Below are 21,339 nucleotides of genomic sequence, written 5' to 3' on the forward strand. Positions count from 1 at the left end.
ATTAAATTAGATTTGTTATTTTAGTAATAGTAGTAGCTTGTAATACAGTAGCACATAGCAATTCTGAATTCTGGATTAGGTATGCATAATTTTTACAGAGCATTTTAATCTTGATCCAGAGATAAGAATTTAAGAACAGCCCTGCTGGATTAGGCCCAAGGCCTATCTGGTCCAGCATCCTGTTTCACACGGTGGCCACCAGATGCCTCGGAAAAGCCCATCGACAAGAAGTGAGGGCATGTTCTCTCTCCTGCTGTTTCTCCCCTGTAACTGATATTTAGAGGAATCTTGCTTCTGGAGCTGGAAGTGGCCTATAGCCATTAGACTAGTAGCCATTGATAGACCTGTCCTCCATGAATTTGTCTAAGCCCCTTTTAAAACCACCCAAGCTAGTGGCTGTCACCACATCCCATGCCAGAGAATTCCATAGATAGATTATGAACTATGTGAAAAAATACTCAATTTTGTCAGTCCCAAATTATACTGGCACAGTTGTGCCAGTATAGTTAAGACGAGAAGTGTTTTCAGTGCTCTGCCATTATAAACCCTGAATTGCTTATGAAGTCAAAAGTATCCACTCTGAATTTGTGCAAACATCAACTAGGGGGCAAGAGATACCAGCCCTCCAAATCTGATGCAACTCCGTTGCAAAATGACTGAGATACAGCATGTTAAATTTTTAACTCCTAAGAAGAGGTTTCAGAGTTTTGGTAACATTTTTTTTTCACCACAGATAATGTATATTTCTAAATGTGTGGTGTCTTTTTAACACTCCCCCAAAATGCGGGTCTTTATGGGACTGGTGCCTTTTGCTGGTTTGAAAAACTAGTCAAGTGATTTTGAGAAATTACTGTCCGAAATCCCCAGTGGTGGAGCGTGACTGCCAGCGGCCCATGTGCAGCCATGGCAGCCTGTTCACCCCACCCCCAAGTCTGACATCAGACGCAGGATTAGCCACGCCCCCGCGTCTGACATCAGATGTGGGGTGTGTGGTCTGGCTCCCGAACAGAGCCGCAAGGCTCCGTTCAGAAGCAGATGGAGTCTCGCTCCTGAAGGGGCCGCGTGGCCCCTTCGGGAGCTAAATGAAGTCTGGTGCTGCGTTTGCAGCACAGCCAGGAGTGGCTCTTCCCTGGGAAGAGCCGCTCCTGGCCGCCTTTGTTTAGCTCCCGAAGGGGCCATGCAGCCCTTGCAGGAGCTACCTAGACTGGCACTGCGTTTGCAGCACCGGCCATTTCACTCCTGAAGGGGCCGCGCAGCCCTTTTAGGAGCTACTTAGGCTGGCGCTGCATCTTCCCTCCTTTAAGACAGGGAAGGGCCGCTCCTGGCCACGCCGCAAATGCAGCGGCTATTTAACTCTTGAACGGGGGCCACACGGCCCCTGCTCAGGAGCTAAACTAGCACCCACTTGCTTTATTCCAAGCAAAGCTTGGAATAAATTGCTAGAAACGAAGTCCATTGATTCCACTGGAACTTACTTCTGAGTAAACACACTTGGGAATCAGGACCAGCAGAGATCCTAATAGGGTTGCCAACATTCTATTGCCTGAATATGGGACACAAGTGGGGGGGGTGTATGTGTGTCTTGGGGGTGGGGTCATCTGTGGGTGGAGTCATTCTAGAAGCCTGAGCAGCAATACATTTGTAACAAGCACAACCAAACAAACCCCGTGATTTCACAAAGCTTCTTGTTCACACAGACCATCCCACACAGACATAGAGCAAGTGTCAGGTGAAAAATTAAGAGAATCCCCCAGGTTTACACACACACTACATCCCCTTTTTTAATCTGCCAGAGGGGTAGTCAGTTAGCAGGAGTCTGTATGTCTATTTACATTTGATAAGTAAACAATTAGCAACTTGCAAGGTGTAAATCAAATCAGGCAATTGCTCCTGCAAGTTTGCAGAGCAACTGGGGCTTCTTTTGTAAACGTGGTTCTTTCTTTTACATTATAAGATGGACTTCATCCAGACTTCAAAGGGCTCAATGCAAATGCATTGAGGGAGGAGATGAGGGCTCTGCCAATAATACGGAAAACATTCAGGACAAGAGATTTTTGCCTCAGATATGGGACTTCCTGTATAATATGGGACTGTTGGAAACGTTAGATCCTAGGCAAGAATGTGGGTTCTATTTTTTTGCCTTTTCCTCCCAGCCCCTCAGCAAAGCATAGAAGTGGGGGGGACTTATTTATCTGGGGCTTACTTCTGAGTAAAAATATAGAGAATTGGGACCAAGAACCCCATGTAAGGATGTTCCAAAGGAGGAACCTCAAGGAAATCCTAAAAACCATTTCTATAATGAGGGAACTGTTAAACTGAGAAATGGTCTTAGGGGAGGGAAGAATCATTGAAAGGTCCTTTTAAAAATGTGAGTGGAAAACAATAGAAAAATCCTGTGAGGTAAACCCACCCATCACCTCACCCACCACACAGATTATTCTCAGAGAATCTGACATTAGCCAAAGCATCCCTCGGGGCATGAGATCTGTTAGTATATTTAAAAAAAAAAAAATCCAATAATCCATCCTCTACTACTACTAAGGCAAATGTTTATATATTGCTCTTGAACCAAAGTTCTCAAAGCAGTTTACATAGAAAAATAAATAATACATGAATAAGATGGCTCCCTGTCCCCAAAAGATTCACAATCTAAAAAGAAACATAAGGCAGATACCAACAACAGCCACTGGAGGGATGCTCTGGAGGGATGCTCCAGGGTTGGATAGGTTCAGTTGCTCTCTCCCTGCTAAATAAATATAAGAGAATCACCACTTTAAAAGGTGCCTCTAGTCTTTGCTCAGTTAGCATGGGTGCTATTAAAGTGGGGGTGGTATTTGCTGAGTTTGAAGATCAATCTTTTGCCAGTTTTTGAAGTCTATAATGCTATTAGTCTGGAGAGGCATAGGTTGTAACTTCTGTCAAACAAGGCTTACGGTACTACAGGACCCTCCAAAGAATACTGTTCAAAACCAGCAGTTTTTCAATAGAAAATAAAATTTATCCTCCACTTACAGAGAGAGCTTATATAGCGGAGAAAACTCCTACCAAAGAACCTTTCCTTATGTCATAGTTCTGTTAATATAATTAAGAAGGGGGAGTTTTTTTCAGCATTTTAACATTATAAAGCCCTGAATATTCTCTTGGTGATATAATCTAAATTTTCTGCCCTATCTGTCTGAAAGCTTGCAGGCATCAACCAGGGAACACCATTCTTTCAAATCTGGTGCAGAAAGTGACTAAGATGCAGCAGTTTAAAAACTGACCCTTAAACTCTAGGAAACAAATGTTGGCTACTAAGGCTGTTAATTGGGTGCTGAAATCCCAGTGAAATTGTAGTATCCCACTGGTGCTGCATCCAGTGTGACCATCTGTGGTGCAGCTCATTCAATTCCCAGTACTGGGAGGGCCTCTTCTGCAGGAAGCAGAGGCCATGAGGCTGAGAATTCACTCAGAGACATTGGGAAAGCACATGGGGACATCTAAGAAGTGTACTTCCTCCCAGCGCGATTTCCATGGCTGTGGTGGAGTGGTGTATGAACTTGTGAAGGAATGCAACGAGGAGGTGGCAGTGCTGGGTTATGGAAGATAACTCAAGGTAGGGTGAATGCTTATGACGAAGGACAAGCTGCTGGTGGCAAGGTAACAGGGATCCTTACAAACTATATGAGACTGTGGGGGCAGGATGACAAATGGACTTGTGAAGGTACATATGGCAGCAATGAGATGGCAATTGTACTTACCAGGGAATGCAAGGCAGAAGCAAGATGACTGGGGCCTTGCGGTGGCATTTAAGGTGGTGGCAGACTGCCTTTGAACACCAAAGTTTTATATGAGAGGTATACTGCATAGGAATAGGAAGACTCCACTTAACTAACATGGGTAAGCTCTTCCACATGGTGTCTAATTAGATTTTGCCTTTTAAGACACCAGAAAATTCAGTAATCCAAAAACCTTCAGTTTGAGATGAGATATAAGATGCTTTACATATTTATTCATGCTCTAAAAAGAATGGAAATTGTAAGAAAAAGTGCCCATCCTAATTTCTGTGCTATATAAGGTGTAAAGGCTTTGTAAGTAAGTAAAGTAAAATGTGCCGTCAAGTTGATTCTGACTCCTGGTGGCCACAGAGCCCTGTGGTTTTCTTTGGTAGAATACAGGAAGGGTTTACCATTGGCTCCTCCCACGCAGTTTGAGATGATGCCTTTCAGCATCTTCCTATATTGCTGCTGCCCAATAAAGACTTTGTACAGTCTGGTATATGATGATGGCTTTAGAAATGAGGCTCCATGCACCCACACTTAGTCTTGGTCTTTCAGTTGGATGTTGGGCTGGGGTGGGATGTATCCAGGCAGGCATTTAAGAGGTGCAGCTTCCCCAATCCCTTCTTAGAGATGCCCCTGATGAATTTCTGCCTGATGCATCTCTGATCAAGGCAAAGTGAACCTGTCTCCTTATCCCATGACTGCTAAGTTTACTCAAGAGCCTTTGGTGGGGAACTTTGTCAAAAGCTTTTTGGAAGTCCAAGTATACTGTGTTAACCAGATCACCTTTATCTGCATACCTGCTGACACTCTCAAAGAACTACAAAAGTTTAGTAAGGCAAGACTTGTCCTTGCAGAAGCTATGCTGGTTCTCCTTCAGCAAGGCCTGTTCTTTTATATGTTTTTGTCCTTAAGTATGCTTCCCATCAATCTACCTGGCACAGAAGTTAAATTAACCAGTTCGTAGTTTCCCAGATACCCTCTGGATCCCTTTTGGAAAATCATAGTTACATTATCTGTACATTCTCTGTACATTCTCTGGTACAGTCTCTGATTGTAGGGATAAATTGAATATTTTTGCTAGGAGATCAGCAATTTCACATTTGAGTTTCTTCAGAACTCTTGGGTGGATGCCATCTGGCCCTGGTGATTTGGTAATGTTTAGTTTTTCAAGGCAATTTAGAACATCCTCTCTCATTGCCTCAAAGTGGCCTCTAAGCCTAAGAAGCTCAGTTTTGGAGCAGATATATGGTCAGTATCCTCCACCATTAAGACAGATGCAAGGAACTCACCTTCTCTGTAATCACCTTATCCTCCTTAATAATCCCTTTCATGCCCTTTCATGAGGGTCCAACCACCTCCCTAGCAGGTTTTCTGCTTCTGATATATTTAAAGCAGTTTTTATTATTCCCCTTGACACTTATAGCTATATGCTCGTCAAACTCTTTTTGTATCCCTTATTGTCTCCTTGCATTTCTTTTCCCAGAGTTTATGTTCCTTCCTGTTCATTTGGGCAGGACTTCCATTTCCTGAAGGAAGTCTTCTTCCCTTTTATAGCTTCCCTGACTCTACTTGTTAGCCATGCTGGCATCCTCCTGAACTTGTTGATATACATTCCAACTGAGCTTCTATTGTGATTTTGAATAAGTTCCATGATTTCTGACGCCCCCCTGACTTCTCACTTCAGCTTCTTTTTTACTAATCCCCTCATTTTTTAGAAGTTTCCTCTTCTGAAGTCCAACACATCTTTGTTGGACTTCCTTGCCAGTGCTCCACTCACATATAAGCTGAATTGGATCACACTATGGTCACTGTTCCCCAGTGGTACTACATCTCTGATATCTCGCACCAGGTCCTGGGCACCACTCTGGATTAAACCCAAGGTCGCCATTTCTCTGGTTGGTTCCATGACCAACTGTTCTAAGGCACAGTCCTATATCTAGAAATCTGACCTTTTTGTCAATACCTACACATGAATTTGCCCAGTTTATGTGAGGGTAATTGAAGTAACCCATTATTACAGCTCTGTCTGTCTTTGATGCCTCTATGATTTGCTTCTTCAACTCTAGGTCACTCTCAGCGTTTTGATCCAAAATGTGGTAGCACGTCCCTCATAACACATTTCCTTTCAGCCCTCATATTATCACCCATAATGATTCTGTGGAAGATTCCAGTCTTCCTAGGTATTCTAGCTTGTTGGATTCTATCCCTTCTTTGATACACAGTTCTACTCCACCCTCAACCCACCCCTCTGTGTCCTTTTCTGTAGAGTTTGTATCCAGGAATAACTCTGTACATGTGATGGGAAAGGGATGTTTTCATTATAGTTTCTCTCCAGTAACTGTGTCATAATCCAGCCACAGTTAAATCAATTTCATTTCAATGGAAGAGATTTAAGTATCTGCATGCGTTCTGGGCTAAAAACATAACATGATTATGCATTTTCAACTTCCATTGCACAGTAGATGCTCTAGTATTTAGATAAGGCAGTCACCCATAGAACAGGTGGGACCTTCTAGAGAGCTCTGTAAGGTTAGGAGCCATCTATCCCCTCATGTGCAGTGGTGTGAGAAGGCAGAGGCAGCACCTTTTGATTCAGGTCCTTTTTTTTTTTATTTAAACTTTCCAGAGGGAAGCAGCAGAAGGGAATGTCTTTTTGTTAGAGAACGAAAAACCTGTTAGCGGCCAGAAATATGTCCCTGAGGACTGCACAGCCCTCAGGGGCATATTTCTACAAGTGGATAGGATTTTTGTGGAGAGGGAAGAAAAGTGAAAGTTGCTTCCATCCCCTTCCCCATATGCTGGGCTGGGAGGAAAGCCTGCAGCACAGCTATGCCACTTCCAGCCACAGAGGCAGGGTGCCTCTAAATCCCAGTTGCATGGGGAGCAACAGCAAGAAAGAGGGCATGCCCTCATTTCTTGCCTATGAGCTTCTCAGAGGTATCTGGTGGGCCACTGTGTGAAACAGGATGCAGGACTAGATAAACCTTGGGCCTGATCCAGCAGGGCTGTTCTTATGTTCTAGTGTCCTCACTGTGTGCAAGGGTAGAGCTCTTTCTGTACTCTCATAAAATTAGGGGTGCAGACAGAGGGAAAGCTTGAGTAGCAACTGTTCACAAAAAATTTTTTTGGTAGGGGGAGAAAGAGATGTTTTGAGGATTGAAAATATGAGCTATTAGGTTTGGTGGCAGAGAGTTCTGTAAAATTAGGGACTCCTCAAATGCTTAGGTAGGGCTGCATCTCTATGTAAAGCTGCAGAGAATGAGCGTGTGAATATCTACCTGAGCCCCAAGTGGGACAAGCCCCTGATCCCCTACCTCCGCTGCTTCCAGAGGAGGTTGCCTGGGTGGGGTTGGCCAGATCAGCAGCAGGGGCTCTTGGCCTGGCCACCACAATGGAGTTAAGGGCCTAGGCGAGGGAGGAGGGAACAAACACAGCCGATGAAATATGTTCAGTCTCACGAGAGCTGGGAGTCTTGCGAGATGCTACTTTGAACTCTCATGAGACTTGCAACAAATGCCAAAGAGTATTTAAACCTCAGGCCAATGATGAGAAGGGGCCGGAGGAGGAGGGAGGAGGAGGAAGCTCTCCTGGGCAATTGAGTGGGCAGCGGTGTTCCCTCTAACAGGGGTTCCCAGATGTTGTTTACTACAACTCCAAGCATCCCTAGCTGCAATGGCCTTTGGCTGGGGATTATGGGGGTTGTAGTCAACAACATCTGGGAAGTCCTGTTAAAAGGAACACAGGTGGGCAGCCCTTGGCAGAATCGGAGTAAGAGGGAGACGGGGGCCATGGTACTGCTTCAACTGCCCCACTTCACATGACTGTCTCCATTGCCACAAGGAGGACAATCCCCACCGACCAGACCAGGAAGGAAGGATTCACATTGGGCCATTGAATTTATTCATAACTAAGTAGTCTGGATGTTGCTCAGTGCGTATTTTAACTGTACAACTCAGACTGAGTGTGCCCAGGTGTCTCAGTAGGCGATGGAATGTGTACCGGTTAAGGAAGAGTCCTGTGCACACATTCTAATCCTCCCAGTTGGGTGGCCAGTTGAACAATATCAGCTGAATATGTCCATTGTGTATATGGTTCAATAGTATTTGTTTCATTAAGAGATACCACACATCTGTTGATCTATGTTATTTGCTAGGTCTACATAACCAAGCACACCATTCAAAGCTTTATATAGAAAATTCTCGGACACCTTAAGGTACAAGTGCTTTTAAGCTTATGTATACACATCCTTGTGGGAGCACTTTAATCTTGTCCTTGATTGTGCTTGGCATGAGCACAACATTCAGTCTTAATAGATAACACTCCGTTGCTGATTAGTTGCTCTGTTGATTCAACAAAGAAGTGTGAGATCCATTATAATAAGTAAGATAATTGTTTTCATTGGGCATACTTTGGTTGGTGAAAGACTAATCACTTTGGGCAGGATAGGTGATTACCTCTAGAACACCAGACACATATAATACAGTGCCTTAACAAGCAGGAGGCTAGAGACTTTTTAATTTCAGATCTGAAGTCAGTGGGAAGCAGATTGCTTGTTTAAGCATTTTTATTGACTCAAAATCAGTATCATTACAGGTTTATCCTCCATTTTCAATTGTACATCATTCTGTAGAGTACTGAAAGGAGGAGGCATACTTTTAAAAAAAAGCTATACAAAAGTGGTCTCTTGCCACTTTTGTATAGCTTTTAGCTGTATATATATACAGTATAGCTGTATAGCTGTATAGCAAGACACTTTGGTCTCTTGCCAGTTGCTGTAACCTGTAACTCTCCCCCTCCCCTCTTTTTTAGGCAGAACCATCTTGGTGGATGCATCTCTTCCTTCTCTCAGGGGCCTCTACATCCTGGGGACGCTGGAATTCCCATTAAACTCGAGCAATGTGATAAGCGCAGCCTGTATTGTGATCGCTGGTGGTGTACTGAAAGTGGGTAAGAGAAGCGTAAGAAATACGGAAAGAGCAACTGCTGCTTGTACATTTTCCTTGTAGAACATGAACACACACACACACAGAGCCCTTGAAGTACACTAGGCATTGCAAAACAAATGTGTTCTGATATGATGACAAGATTCCCATTGGTATCCAAGTGTAGCAGAAACCAGCTCTAAGAGTATTTCTGCATGTAGCAATGAACTTCCTGCTGCACTGTCTGGAGTGGGGAGGGTTCCTTTGGCACCCTGCTCTTCCCTCCCACTCAACAGCAGATCAAAGCTGTCCATTGATTTAGAGAAAAGTCCAGATAGGTGGAAGGAGACGAGGGCTCTTGGACCATCTGGACATTTGTTTTGTTTTTTCCTTTCGTCCCTCCATCCTAAAATCTAATCAGATTTACTGATAGCGTGGATCATCTGCAAGGCAGAGCAGGAAAAGGGTGTTTGTGTGCTGCTTTGTCCTGTGATCACGAGCAGCCCTCTGTCACACTTGTCGTCAGGGCTGGCAATCAGGCAGTTATTCATAATTTTCACATTTCCAACTGTGAAAATTGCCATAATTCTTGCCTCGATGGAGGTGCCAGTGCTGGCTTATCTCTGGCCTACCCCTGTCACTGGCCTTGCTCCACCCCTGGGTGGGAGCCAGCACTAACACTAATGCTGGCTCCACCCCCCACTCGTGCATCTCACTCCCATCTCCCATGCCCAGGTGCTGCCTTCGTTCTTTCTCCTCCTGAGGTGTGTTGCCACTGCACCCACTCTTTACATGGCATGCCCTGCAGGACGCCCCTCATGAATTTCTGCCTGATGCATCTCTGATTGAGGCAAAGTGAACTTGTCCCCCTTATCCCATGACTTCTAAGTTTACTCAAGAGCCTTTGGCGGGGAACTTTGTCAAAAGCTTTTTGGAAGTCCAAGTACACTATGTTAACCAGATCACCTTTATCTGCATGCCAGTAGAACAGGGTTTCTTAACCTTGGGCCCCCGATGTTGATGGACTACAACTCCCATCATCCCCAGCCACAATGGACATGACTGGGGATAATGGGCGTTGTAGTCCATCAACATCTGGGGGGCCAAGGTTAAGAAACCCTGGTTTAGAACATTCTCTCTCATCACCTCAAATTCCAAGCTTGAGAAGCTCATTTCCAGAGTGCATATATGGTAGAGATGTGCAAATTGATTCTGGTACAAGTCAATTTGTACCCAAATCTAGCTGATTTGGGTGATTTGGAGACAAAACAAATCACCCCTGTGGTCCATTGGCTAGATTCGGATACAAATCGAATCACACCTGATTGGATCCCTCCTATTGATTCCCCCGGATTCCCAGCTTTCATTTTTAAAAAAGCTAAGCTCTAGCCCTTGTAGAAGTGGAGTTATGGAGCAAAAGGTGTGGTCACTATTTTTCAAGTGTTTGTATTCTTTGGTGTATAATAACTTTTCCTCAATGAATTCCTATGAGGATTCATTACACACCTTCATTTCTTCTATTCATTTTGACTGTCTTTGGACAGTGCCAACTGTCAACTGCCATGTGCCAACTACCTCCCACCCACAAGTCAGTGGGGTACTACTCAGTTTATGTTCTAGGAATTTTTTCAAATGTTCAGATTTTTTAGTGTCTAATAATCTTTCCTCATAATGAATCCCTATGAGGATTCATTACACACCAAAGAGTCTAAACACCTCAAAAATTCCTAAAATATAAACTGAGTACCCAGTGGCTTGTGGGTTGCGAGGTCGTTGGAACATGGGATGCCACTAATTCCCCACCCCCACCTGCAAAGCAGTGGGGTCATAATGAACAGAAGAAATGAAGGTGTGTAATGAAGACACAAAAGAATCTAAACTGATCAAAAATACCTTAAAAATAATCTGAGTACCACTGTGTGTGTGTGTGGGGGGGGTGTAGTTGACACATGGCAGTTGACAGTTAGCACTGTCCAATGATAGTCAAAATGAACAGAAGAAATGAAGGTGTATAATGAATCTTCATAGGGATTCTTTATGAGGAAAAGTTATTAGACACCAAAAAATCTACACATTTCAATATTCCTAAAAATTAAAATGAGTACCCCACTGCCTTGCAGGTGGGGGTGTAGCTGGCACATGGCAGTAGACAGTTGGCACTGTCCAGTGACAGTTAAAATGAACAGAAGAAATGAAGGTATGCAATGAATCCTCATAGGGATTCATTATGAGGAAAAGTTATTATACACCAAAGAATCCAAACACTTGAAAAATAATGACTACACATTTGGCTCCATAACTCCACTTCTACAAGGGCTAGAGCTTAGCTTTATTTATTTTGTTAATGAAAGTTGGGAATCTGCTTTAGGGTTAGGATATGGCAACTTCAAATCCCATTGTTTCCTATGGTGGAAATGTTCAAAATCAGTAAAAACTAAAATAATTCATTAAAAAATCAGCCAAGTGTCCCACTGCCTTGAAATTTGGGTGGTAGGTGGCACCCACAGGGACCTACCCACCACCCAAATTTAGTGTCCTTGGAACCTTGTTAAGTGGTCCGAATTGGTCTGAATCTGAATTGAATCAAAGCAAATACAAATCAAATCTGGGGTGATTTGGAGGAGGTAAATTTGGATACAAATCAAATCAGGGGTGATTTGTTTTGGGCACAAATTGAATTAAAAAATGATTTGTGCACATCCCTATATGGCCAGTATTCTCCACCATTAAGACAAAGAATATCATATATTTTCAGGGGTGTAGCTATAATTGAGTGGATGGGTTCAAAGAACCTTGGGTCCCCCAGCTCCACCCCTCCTTATTTTCTTTCATTATCTCCCTCACTTCGAGGGGCCACCGAGGAGAGGGGAGAACATAGGCCCCCTCTCCCCTAGCTACACCCCTGGGTGAGATGAATCCCCAGTCAACTGGGAGTGTGGAATGTGAGTGTGTGTGTGTGTGTGTGTGTGTGTGTGTGTGTGTGTGTGTGTGTAACTGAACATCCTCTCAGCTTTCTTTCTAATGGCTATCATTTGGCTTCCACAATTTTTTCTACAGCACCCCTGTAAAATGACAGGTGATAACGGGCTTCTGATTATTATTATTGTTGTTATTATTATTATTAAATGGTTCCCAAAACTGGTTAAGGATTTCTACTTAAAAACAAAAAAAATTCCAATGGCCCCCCATAACCTGATGACTCAACTACCCTATTTAGCAAATTGCTGCACTAGAAAAATATAGAGGGAAACTTGCACCAGCATATGATGCAAGATAGCGTAGGGCTCAAAGAACATGTCCCTCCCATTTCTCCTTCTGCACAGATTATTTTAAGAGAGAAAGGGTGTGTGTGTGTGTGTGTGTGTGTGTGTGTGTAGAAAAATTCTTGACAAAAATGATTCTTAATGAGCTTGCTTGCTTTCCCCATCAAATGTATAAATGTTTAGTATTAAAAGATAATAAGAGGATGGCTAATTCCATACAGATTTATTTCTTTAATTCTACATCTGCTGTAGTTTTGTGCTGTATAATTGATTTAATCTCTAATTTTAGAGGAATGCTGAACTCTCTTACTGGACTCTGCTTACATTTCTCTAGGGCAAAAATTGTCCTACTTTCCCCTCCAAGTATCTGTTTAGTGCTAGGCCATTTTATTCTGAGACTGTGTACTACCCTTGGTGAAATAAATAGATTCACAGTTGGAATACATCTTACTGTACAGACATCACCACAAGATAAGAGCTATGCCTCTCCCCGCCTTCATTTTTCTGCTTCATTTCCCCCCACCCTTCTTTCACATTTCCAATATCTTTCTGATAGCCTGGAAAATATAGTTCAGATTTAGAGGTTCCCTCTGTAAGATAACTATGATTGCTGTAGAATGCTGAGGACAAGACCAAAATGGTGAGATGTCAAACCTGTCAAATGATCAGGTACTTGAAAAATGCCAAGCATTTTTGAGATTCTAGATTAGCTTTATTTCTCCACCAAAGGAGAAAGTTTCCCCACCTTTATCCTATAGAAAAAGTAGAACTAAAAAAAATAATGTTCTGGGGTACTTGACATTACTGACATTTTTAATAAAAACAAAGATCTGGAAGAGTTTTTTATTTTTGTGTATGTGTGACTGTTATATATATATTCCAAACATTTCATGCAGTTTCATCTTTCAATCAAAAGCTCCTTTTTCTAAAATGCACTTGGTTTTTATAAAAAGAACTAGTGTTTTTAAGCCCGTTAAATAACGGCCGCTAGTGGATTCCATTCCCCCTCCCGTCGCTGCCAGTCTCCAGGCTGCGGCCGGTCTCCCGGCCGGGCAAGGGCCCCAAAGTTTCCCCCGCCCCGGTGCTGATCCTGGCCCCAAATTCTCCCCCCCGCCTGGCTCCGGCGCCCCCGCCAGGCCTTGGCGGTGGCTCCGCCACCACCTCGGCCTAACCAATTTGGACCAAATTTAGAGCAGTTGTAGGGATAGTGAAAGGAAAGTAGGCAGATTAGTTCTTATTAGAACAACTTGTTTTGTTCTTGGCCTGTTATAAATTGTTGCTTGCCTGTTTTCTGGCATTTTTGCCTGACCTAGCTAATGACTGACTGGCTTCCCTCTGCGTATTTTAGAATATTAAAAAGCTGAGTTGCCCATGGAATAACCAGTTTCTGCATTAAGATACCTGGTCCCATAGTGTGGATTTCTAGATTTTGACTTGCAGGACGAGAACAATTTAACTTTTTTTAAAAAATGACTCATTTTATCACATCCATGCAGTTTTATTGTATATACTCTTAACCATAAGTACATATTATTATGATTATAATATTATCATATAATACTTCATATATAATCAAAAAAGACTAAGGGGATATATTAATAGTGTTTTGTGTTCTAGCCACAATAATTTGTCCTGATATCTTACCATTGCAATAACTGGACTTCCTCAATCATCATTGCTGGTCAGACAGCTTGGGCAGTTTTTAGCTTAAAAATAAGCATAATAAATTGTACCATCTCTGGTGGAAACCCTGGCTCCAAAATCTAATATTTGTTGTTAAAATAAATACTCAAGCATGTGAACACAAGGTTGGGCGATATACTGCTCATATATACGAGGCTAAGTTCTACATGGTCTAACTCCATGTTGCCATATGACAGAAGTCATTAATGTTGCTCTTAATAGTGATAGTAACCTGTAAGTAGTGCCGAGTTAGAATGTGGCAGCTCATGGTAGTGACGTGGTAGAATTTTGTGGGCCACGTACATCTGGAGCTTGGTGAAATCTGGCAAGTCATGCACAGTGCCAAGGCTTAACATGGTTGGTGAGGCCGAGTGTGGCAAAATCTTATTAGGTCCTGGGCCACAAGCAAAAAAGAAAGAAAAGAAAACCTGTTGTTCCAGATCTGAAATGTACTCATTTTTCAGATCCTAAGAATGATTTACCTTACAGGATGCAGTCTTATTGATCTGAGCAATAGAATGTGGCAACTCTAGTCCTAAGATCTTTGGAACCACATGCACGAAAGTCATTGGTTAAAATTAGATTTAAATGGATTGCAGGATATGAACAGACTTAAGCACATAAGTGCTTGTTTTAAACATTTTAATATTCATTCATTTTCATTTTAACATTCAGTGAAATTTCTGCTCCTCAATCGTCTTTTTCGTTTTATAAAAGTTATTTATATGCACTCCTGGGGAGATTCATTGGGCTTCCTATTGTTCCGTGTTCAGGTGAGTGTTTAGAACACATAGATGGATTTTTTCTGTTCATCGGTCTTATAGGTGCTTAATCAGTTTTATACTCTTGATGCTATGAGATTTGTAATATATAATTTCATGTTTGATTTTTTAATGGTATCTATTTTTATGATATGCTTTTAGATTGCTTATAAGCCGCTTTGGATGGAATATTTTTTAGAAACGTGGGGTAAAAGTATAAAATCAAATCAAAATTTTCATACATTTCCCCCCTAAGGTTCATTGCAGCATCCATTAGAAAGCGGAGTGAAGCTACAAATCTTTCTTCGGACATCCGAGGGAGTTTACTGTGATCGATTAGAAGGGATAAGTGTTTACCCTGGAACTATTGGTATGGATACCATATTTTGTTTTCTTAGGGGCACATGCAATGGGGGAAAAAAACCTTAATTTTTTTTTAAAAAGCCACTCCACAATCAGAAGATTAATTATGGAAAGTTTCTAGTCAGAAGTGATAGTAATGAGAGGACATGCTTTTCTTCTACATCTTTTGCATTTTCATTATTCTTCCTGGAGCATTTTTTCCTCAGGGTGACTCAAGTGAGCTGCTTTTTTTCTGATTGGATGTCATCTTTCCCCTGCTTAATTCTGTAGCTGCTTTTCCTTTTCAATTAGTCCTTTCACAAGAATATACCGCACAGCTCACCCCTGCCATTGTAATGCAACTAAGGTGCTGTTGTCTTCTAAACACATGAGATTCAAACAGATTCATTTGCCCAGTCCATCATTTCATTGGAGTCTAAAGCCCCCCATCAGCAGCCTCCAACACGATCCCCCAGAAGCACTGGGTGGCGTCACAAACTGCATGTTAGATGCATATGTTAATAGGCATATGTGCAGCAAAGGTAGAAAGTCCTGTTTGGTGTGTGCAAGACATTTCTGGCACCCCTAAAGGGGTTCTTTGTGTTCCAGCATTGGTTCTTCTTTTCTTCTTTCCCTGTCAAGGTGTTTATGGGAAGCTCCAGATGCACAGTGCTTATACCAGGATCTCTTGGACACACCTTGGAAGTGATGCTGCACCTGGCAATGAAAGGTCAGTATTGACTAAGACATAGGTTTCAAATATTTTTGTTTGAGATCTTTCCAGTTAGTTCTTGTGAGGAATGTGGAGAAACTGCCTGAGACCATTATGTGATGTTTCTCCTTGTGAGGAACCCTGCAATTCACTTTTGAATTTCACTGTGAAGTGTTGGTTCTAACCCTAGAATTAGCAATGATGATCCAACATTTTTGGATTCCCCTTTATCATGATTTTTAGGGGTTGCAGGAAAGGGGAGGGACAAAGCATTCTAAAGTTCAGCCACTAGTGATGTGCCTGAACTGGCTCGGGCATCCACATCCGAACTGGTTTGGTGGGGCAGGGATCAGTTCCTTTTAAAACCAGGTAAGCAGGTCCTTATCTGCTCCTCTGCCGCCCCACTGCTTTTCTGGGAGCGGTGCACACTTTACAAAAGTCTATGTGCCGCTGCAGCAATGCTCCCAGCAGCCTGCTCACAGTCTTGACACACACATGGTCACTGTGCATGTGGGCAGGTAAAGATCTGCTTACCTGTTTTTTAAAGGAACTGATCCGCGCCCCACCTGCAGCTGCCTGAGCTGATTCGGGCACATCCCTAACAGACACTTTAAATTTAGAGCAATTAATGATCTAATTGGCAAGGATCACTCATGTGAGTTGACCAGCAAGTATTGCCCTCAGTAACAACATTAGGCCAGTCCAATTATTTGATCACTTAATGCTTTCTTTTTCTTCTTCTTAATTGTTCTAGGAGAAAATGACTACTAAAGTATCTCCTACAGTATACTTCTTTGTTTCCTGCATTCTTCATATATTTTTTTCTGGCACATAGATCATCTCATTGATTAGGACTGGTTTATGTTTTAGTAGTCTCTGATAATTCCCCACCCTACTCCCCCTGTAGCATTTTTAATGAAACTTTCAGAACAATATTTTGTTGGGGGGGGGCTTTACAATAATTCTTGTGAGATTTACAGGGTTCTGTTACAAGATGAAGTGGACTGGCATCACGGTGACAATCTAGTCATCAGTTCCTCTTCCTATGAAGCCCATCAAGCTGAACTGGTTACTTTGGAAAAAGTTAACAGTCGTAGCATTAGAATCCGTGAACGTCTTCTTTACAGACACATAGGTATGTGGTCTGTCTTTAGTTTGTATATCTACCCTTTCCCTATTTACAGTTGCCCTAATGTTGACTGCTTTCTCCTCAGTAGCTCTTAAAGGTATCTTTAAACTTTTTTAAAAATATACTTTGAGGGCCATTCCTCCCGCTCCCCCGGCCAAACTTATGGTTCTACCGTAGTGAAATAATGGCCCTAAATTGCTTGGGCCCAGGGTATTTGAGAGTGCATTCTCCTTCAGGATCCCCACTGCTTATTAATTTCTTCTAGACAGGTCCACCTGTGGCTGCCCCCAGTTCCTCTTGTGGCGACTCAGGGCTGGGCCTTTTCTATAGCCACCCCAAGGCTTTGGAACCAACTTCCTGACCTTATAAGAGCTTCCCCATCTCTGGCAGGTTTTAAAAGAGCACTCACGACACATTTTTTTCACCAGACCTTTGACTAAGTTGGTTTTTATTGTTCTGTTTTAAATTGTTTTAAACATTTTTTAACTGTTTTAGTTTTGTTTTAATTCTGGTTTTTATGGTTTGCTTTGTAAACCACCAGGAGACATTGATATGTGGCAGTATAGAAGCTAGCTAGCTAAATAAATAAATAAATATAAATGAAATAAGGTAATGGTAGTTGATAATAGGATTTTAGCCTTGTACAGACAGCCAAACTGGGTAGAAATATACATATTGAGTGGGATGATTATACCTGCTGGTTTTCAGGAGGTAGGTGACTGTGTATTTAAGAGAATGTCTTCTTCACCATGAGCTCCACTGCCTGTTAAGATCATCTGGAGAGGTTCCTTTGCAGTTGCCACCAACCCATTTGGTGGCTACTCCGTTGCTGCTCCTGGACTTTGGAATGTGCTTCCTGTTGAACGAAGAGTCTCCGTATCTCTGGCAACTTTTAAAAAGGCACTGAAGACACATTTATTCACCCAGGCTTTTAACTAGATTTATGGTTTTAAATTTTTTATGTTGATTTTAAATGATTTTAATGTTTAAATTATTTAAATTGCTTAATTTAGATTTGATTTTAATTGTTTTGGTTTTGTTTTGATGTAAACTGCCCTGAGCTATTTTTGGAAGGGTGGTATATAAATCAAATAAATAAATAAAATCTGTCCTGCCCAGTAGGAACAGGTTTGATGTCGAACATGTTCAACTGTATGGTGTCGAACCAAACCAACCTATTTGGAACAACCCTGGACCAAACACACCTCCCATGACTGTTCAGGGGGTTCGCGGACATTTTTCTTTTTAATTAAATAATAATAAATTTTAACTTAACCCCTTCGGGAGAGTTGTCGGAGGCGGCGGCAGGGGATGTTCCCCCTCCCCCTGCCAGCCTCCCTTTATGCCCATATTGGCTGTCCGGCCGGCTCGTGCCTTCCCCCTCTGGCATGGCAGCCATTTTGGAGGTCATGAAGAACCAGCCGGCCAGACAGTATGAGCATCAAAGGAGGCCAGCAGGGGGAGGTGGAACCTCCATTCCCCCCCCCCCCCACTTCGCTGCCTCCAACAACTCCCCAGGAGAGGGTAAGTTAAAAAAGATTTATATATATATATATATATATATATATATATATATATATATATATATAAAATTTTTTTTTTAAGTTCGCAAACCCTCCACCAAACCAGGTGTGTGTGTGTGGTTTCAAGGGGTGCCAGACCAAACTGGCCCAGTTTGGGTCTGGACTCGAACCAAACCAGACCAGCCAGTTCCATGCACACCCCTACTACCCAGTCCCTTCCTGGAACCCCTCTGGTCCCAGAGCAGACCCTATCTCTCTAGAGATCCTCTCTCTAGCCCTGTCCATCCCTACCTTAACATTCTGAGCTTACAGAAAGTCAGTTTAACTGCCACTCTCTGCTCCATTCTAAAGCCCCTCCCTTAAGAATCCCACCTTGTGGGCGGTTCCTTGGACTTTAACAGGTAATTGACAGAACTGGAGCTGCTGCCAACCATCACACCCATTCCCTTCTGTATGTGTTCAATTCTATTGAGCTTGGCTGTTTGCACAGAGCTTATCTTCACATTCAGTGCAAAGCCTCCTCCTACATAGGTGGTGCCTTCCCCCCACTTTGTCATTATCTCATTTTCCTGGTATAACCTTCCCCAATGCACAAGTGGGAGATTTCCCCACAGAGGCTCCTCCATCTTCACATAGGCTTCTGGGTGGGGGAGCTCTAGGGATGGGCATGGAACCAGTTCCATGCACTTCCGGGAGGGCAGCGGGGTTTCTTCAAGGGGCAGGGGAGGCACTGCCTGCTTGCCAGCCCCGCCCCCTGCTCCCCCCCCCCGGCGCTCTCACAAAAAGCGGGTGCACAGGGCTGCAGCGTGTCATCCTGCATCCCTGGTCAGCATTGCAATGCAAATGGCTGGTGCATGTGCACACGGCACACAACCCACCCACCCACCCCCGGCCTCCAAACTAGCTTGAATGCTGGTTGACAGAACTGGTTTGGTGTTCCTGTAATGGAGCGCAGAATGGTTCTGTGCAAACCCCTAGTGAGCTCCCATTGCAGATGGGGTGGTAGAATAACTCTCAGCTGTGGGAGTAGGTCTGCCACTGGGCATCTTGGGGCCTGTCAGGAGTCCTCAGAACTGTCCAAGTTCTGATGTAAGCCCTACATGGATCTTGAGATTGTGGTCATCCAAATGTGTGAAACAGCAGTTTTGTGACCCTTCTGTGGCTCTGTTTTAGCTCCCAAACTTGAATTTGAACCTTTGGTTTGTACTGAGTTTCGCTGCTGAAACCTTGGGTTCCAAAATGCCATTGTTTTGTCCGAATGCTGCTGCCACCATAACCTGGGTTTTGTGCCCTAGCTGTTCCCAAAACCATAGAGCGGATGGTTCAGAGCAGTCCAGAAATGTGTCAGTTCTGAGCTGGCCACATTTCTTGCTGGCCACCTCTCGAAGCTTGTGCCCCACCCTCTGCCATCTCCATACTCCTCCAGCTTACTATTGGCAACAGAGATGCCACTTCCCCAGAGTTCATTCATTTAAAGGGAAAGAATCACATTGGGGAAAGCCCACTTTCCCTTATGGGGCCCCCTTGTCCATCCTAACTGAAAGGATGGGATGACAAGATGGCAACAACAAGAGATGTCTCCGGCAATCCAGGACTGTAGTGACGTGCACAAACACATGAAGCCCCTGCAACACAATAGCTTTCCCACAAAGGACACATATGCCAGGCAATTGGGGAAATGATACCACTGCGCTGATCAGAAATACCAATGTGCTGATCCTGTCCACAGCAGGGCTCCCATCAATGCCACATGTAGAACACATCTGTGGAAACCCTGGCGGTGACAACCTTTCTGTGGTCAATTAAAGAGACAACATGCCACCCCACAAACTGAAAAGGCATGCCCCCTTAAAGATCATGGCCAGTGGTTTGCCACTTTACTGACACACTGATGCCTTGCCCACAGTCTGGTGACACAAGTGGTGTGGAGCTTGCTGGGATGCAGCCTTGGCAGACCAGGAAGAGGGAGGGGTCCCTCTGATCAGAAGGCGCAGTTGCTGAAACACAGTTGATTGATAGTCTGTGGCATGATTCTTGGCTTTGCAGATTAGCCGCAGCTTCATCTAACTTAGGTTTCACACTATGTCCAAACTGGTCCAAACACTGAGAAGTGTGGGATCTGTTTATGACTGTGCTTCAGTGCACCTGAAAGCCAATAATGCACCACCCCTTTATAACATTGTGTGAGGAGCTACTCCCTGCATAGCCATCTCCTTGTAGTACTTCATGCTTCCAATCTGGAGGGGTTCCTTTACAGGAAGCAGAGCCCCATACTGACCCAGTGATGAGTAGGATGGCGTAGGAGCATGGTGGATGGTGTGCCTGGGGAGCGCTGGGAGGGATAGTGCTTTCAAGAAATTGGACTGGATTTACTCCCATTAATCTGGCATGTTGCACTCTCCCATGGCAGCTGCTAAAGAGAGATTTCCCAGGAAAAAAGTCTGTTGTTTTTTTCTGAACAGTGGTTACTACATTTTTCCTATTGCGTTATTGTGCATCCTGTTGTTAGTCAATTTATTTTATTGTGTTGTGTGAATACAGAAAGAATCCACCAGTTGGTTAGTGTTTAGTGGGTTCTGATACACACACACCATCAATTTGTGAGTGTACAACCTTTTTTTCCCCCTTGGTGGTGACCAGAAAGGAAAAACCAAAGAAAAATGTTCCTGTTTTGGAAGGGGAAATTTGTTAGAATTCTCAGTTTGGGTGGTCTAAAGGGATGAGCATTTACTGTAATGTTTTCTTCTGTTTTGGCATGCATGCACAGGACATTCCCATATATTAGAAGATGGACAACAGATTTCTGTAGCTGCAGAAATTGGACTCCTAACAAGAAATATACAGATTAAGTCAGACACAGATTGCACAGGGAGGCTTCTAGTGGGATACTTTAGAGATGCCAGTGGAACCCAATATGCAGGTACTCAGTTACTGATAATTGTTTTGTGCATCTTTCGCAGGCAGTATAGCTTAGGACTCAACCAAGTGAGCCACATATTTTCCCATGTATTTGGTGGTGACTGTCATCCAGTGGTGACTGTCATCCAGTGGTGGCCATGCCTCCTGTCATGACTGATTAACAAAAGATGTAAATATGATACAATGCAGCTTATATAATGTTGTTTGTTCTTCTGGTTGTAAATAAATGGGGAAACCGCCATAGCTGTTTCTGCCAGCTAAAATGGTGTCTAGTGTACTATTGAAAACATCTGAAGGTCATTCACGTTAGCAGTTGCAGAT

The 21,339-nt window shown here is 43.2% G+C and overlaps 1 protein-coding gene across 1 annotated transcript in view; it reads left to right on the forward strand.

Moving 5' to 3' along the window:
- Positions 1-21,339, forward strand: part of PKHD1 (PKHD1 ciliary IPT domain containing fibrocystin/polyductin) — a 436,391-nt gene that overhangs the window by 282,546 nt on the left and 132,506 nt on the right. The window contains exons 46-50 of the mRNA XM_053273219.1: positions 8,574-8,711; positions 14,650-14,763; positions 15,378-15,465; positions 16,428-16,582; positions 20,867-21,019. Coding sequence (XP_053129194.1) covers positions 8,574-8,711; positions 14,650-14,763; positions 15,378-15,465; positions 16,428-16,582; positions 20,867-21,019 — 648 coding nt within the window. The remainder of the gene's footprint in view (positions 1-8,573; positions 8,712-14,649; positions 14,764-15,377; positions 15,466-16,427; positions 16,583-20,866; positions 21,020-21,339) is intronic.

The sequence above is a fragment of the Hemicordylus capensis genome, chromosome 1 (assembly GCF_027244095.1).
Source record: "Hemicordylus capensis ecotype Gifberg chromosome 1, rHemCap1.1.pri, whole genome shotgun sequence".
Taxonomy (NCBI): Eukaryota; Metazoa; Chordata; class Lepidosauria; order Squamata; family Cordylidae; genus Hemicordylus; species Hemicordylus capensis.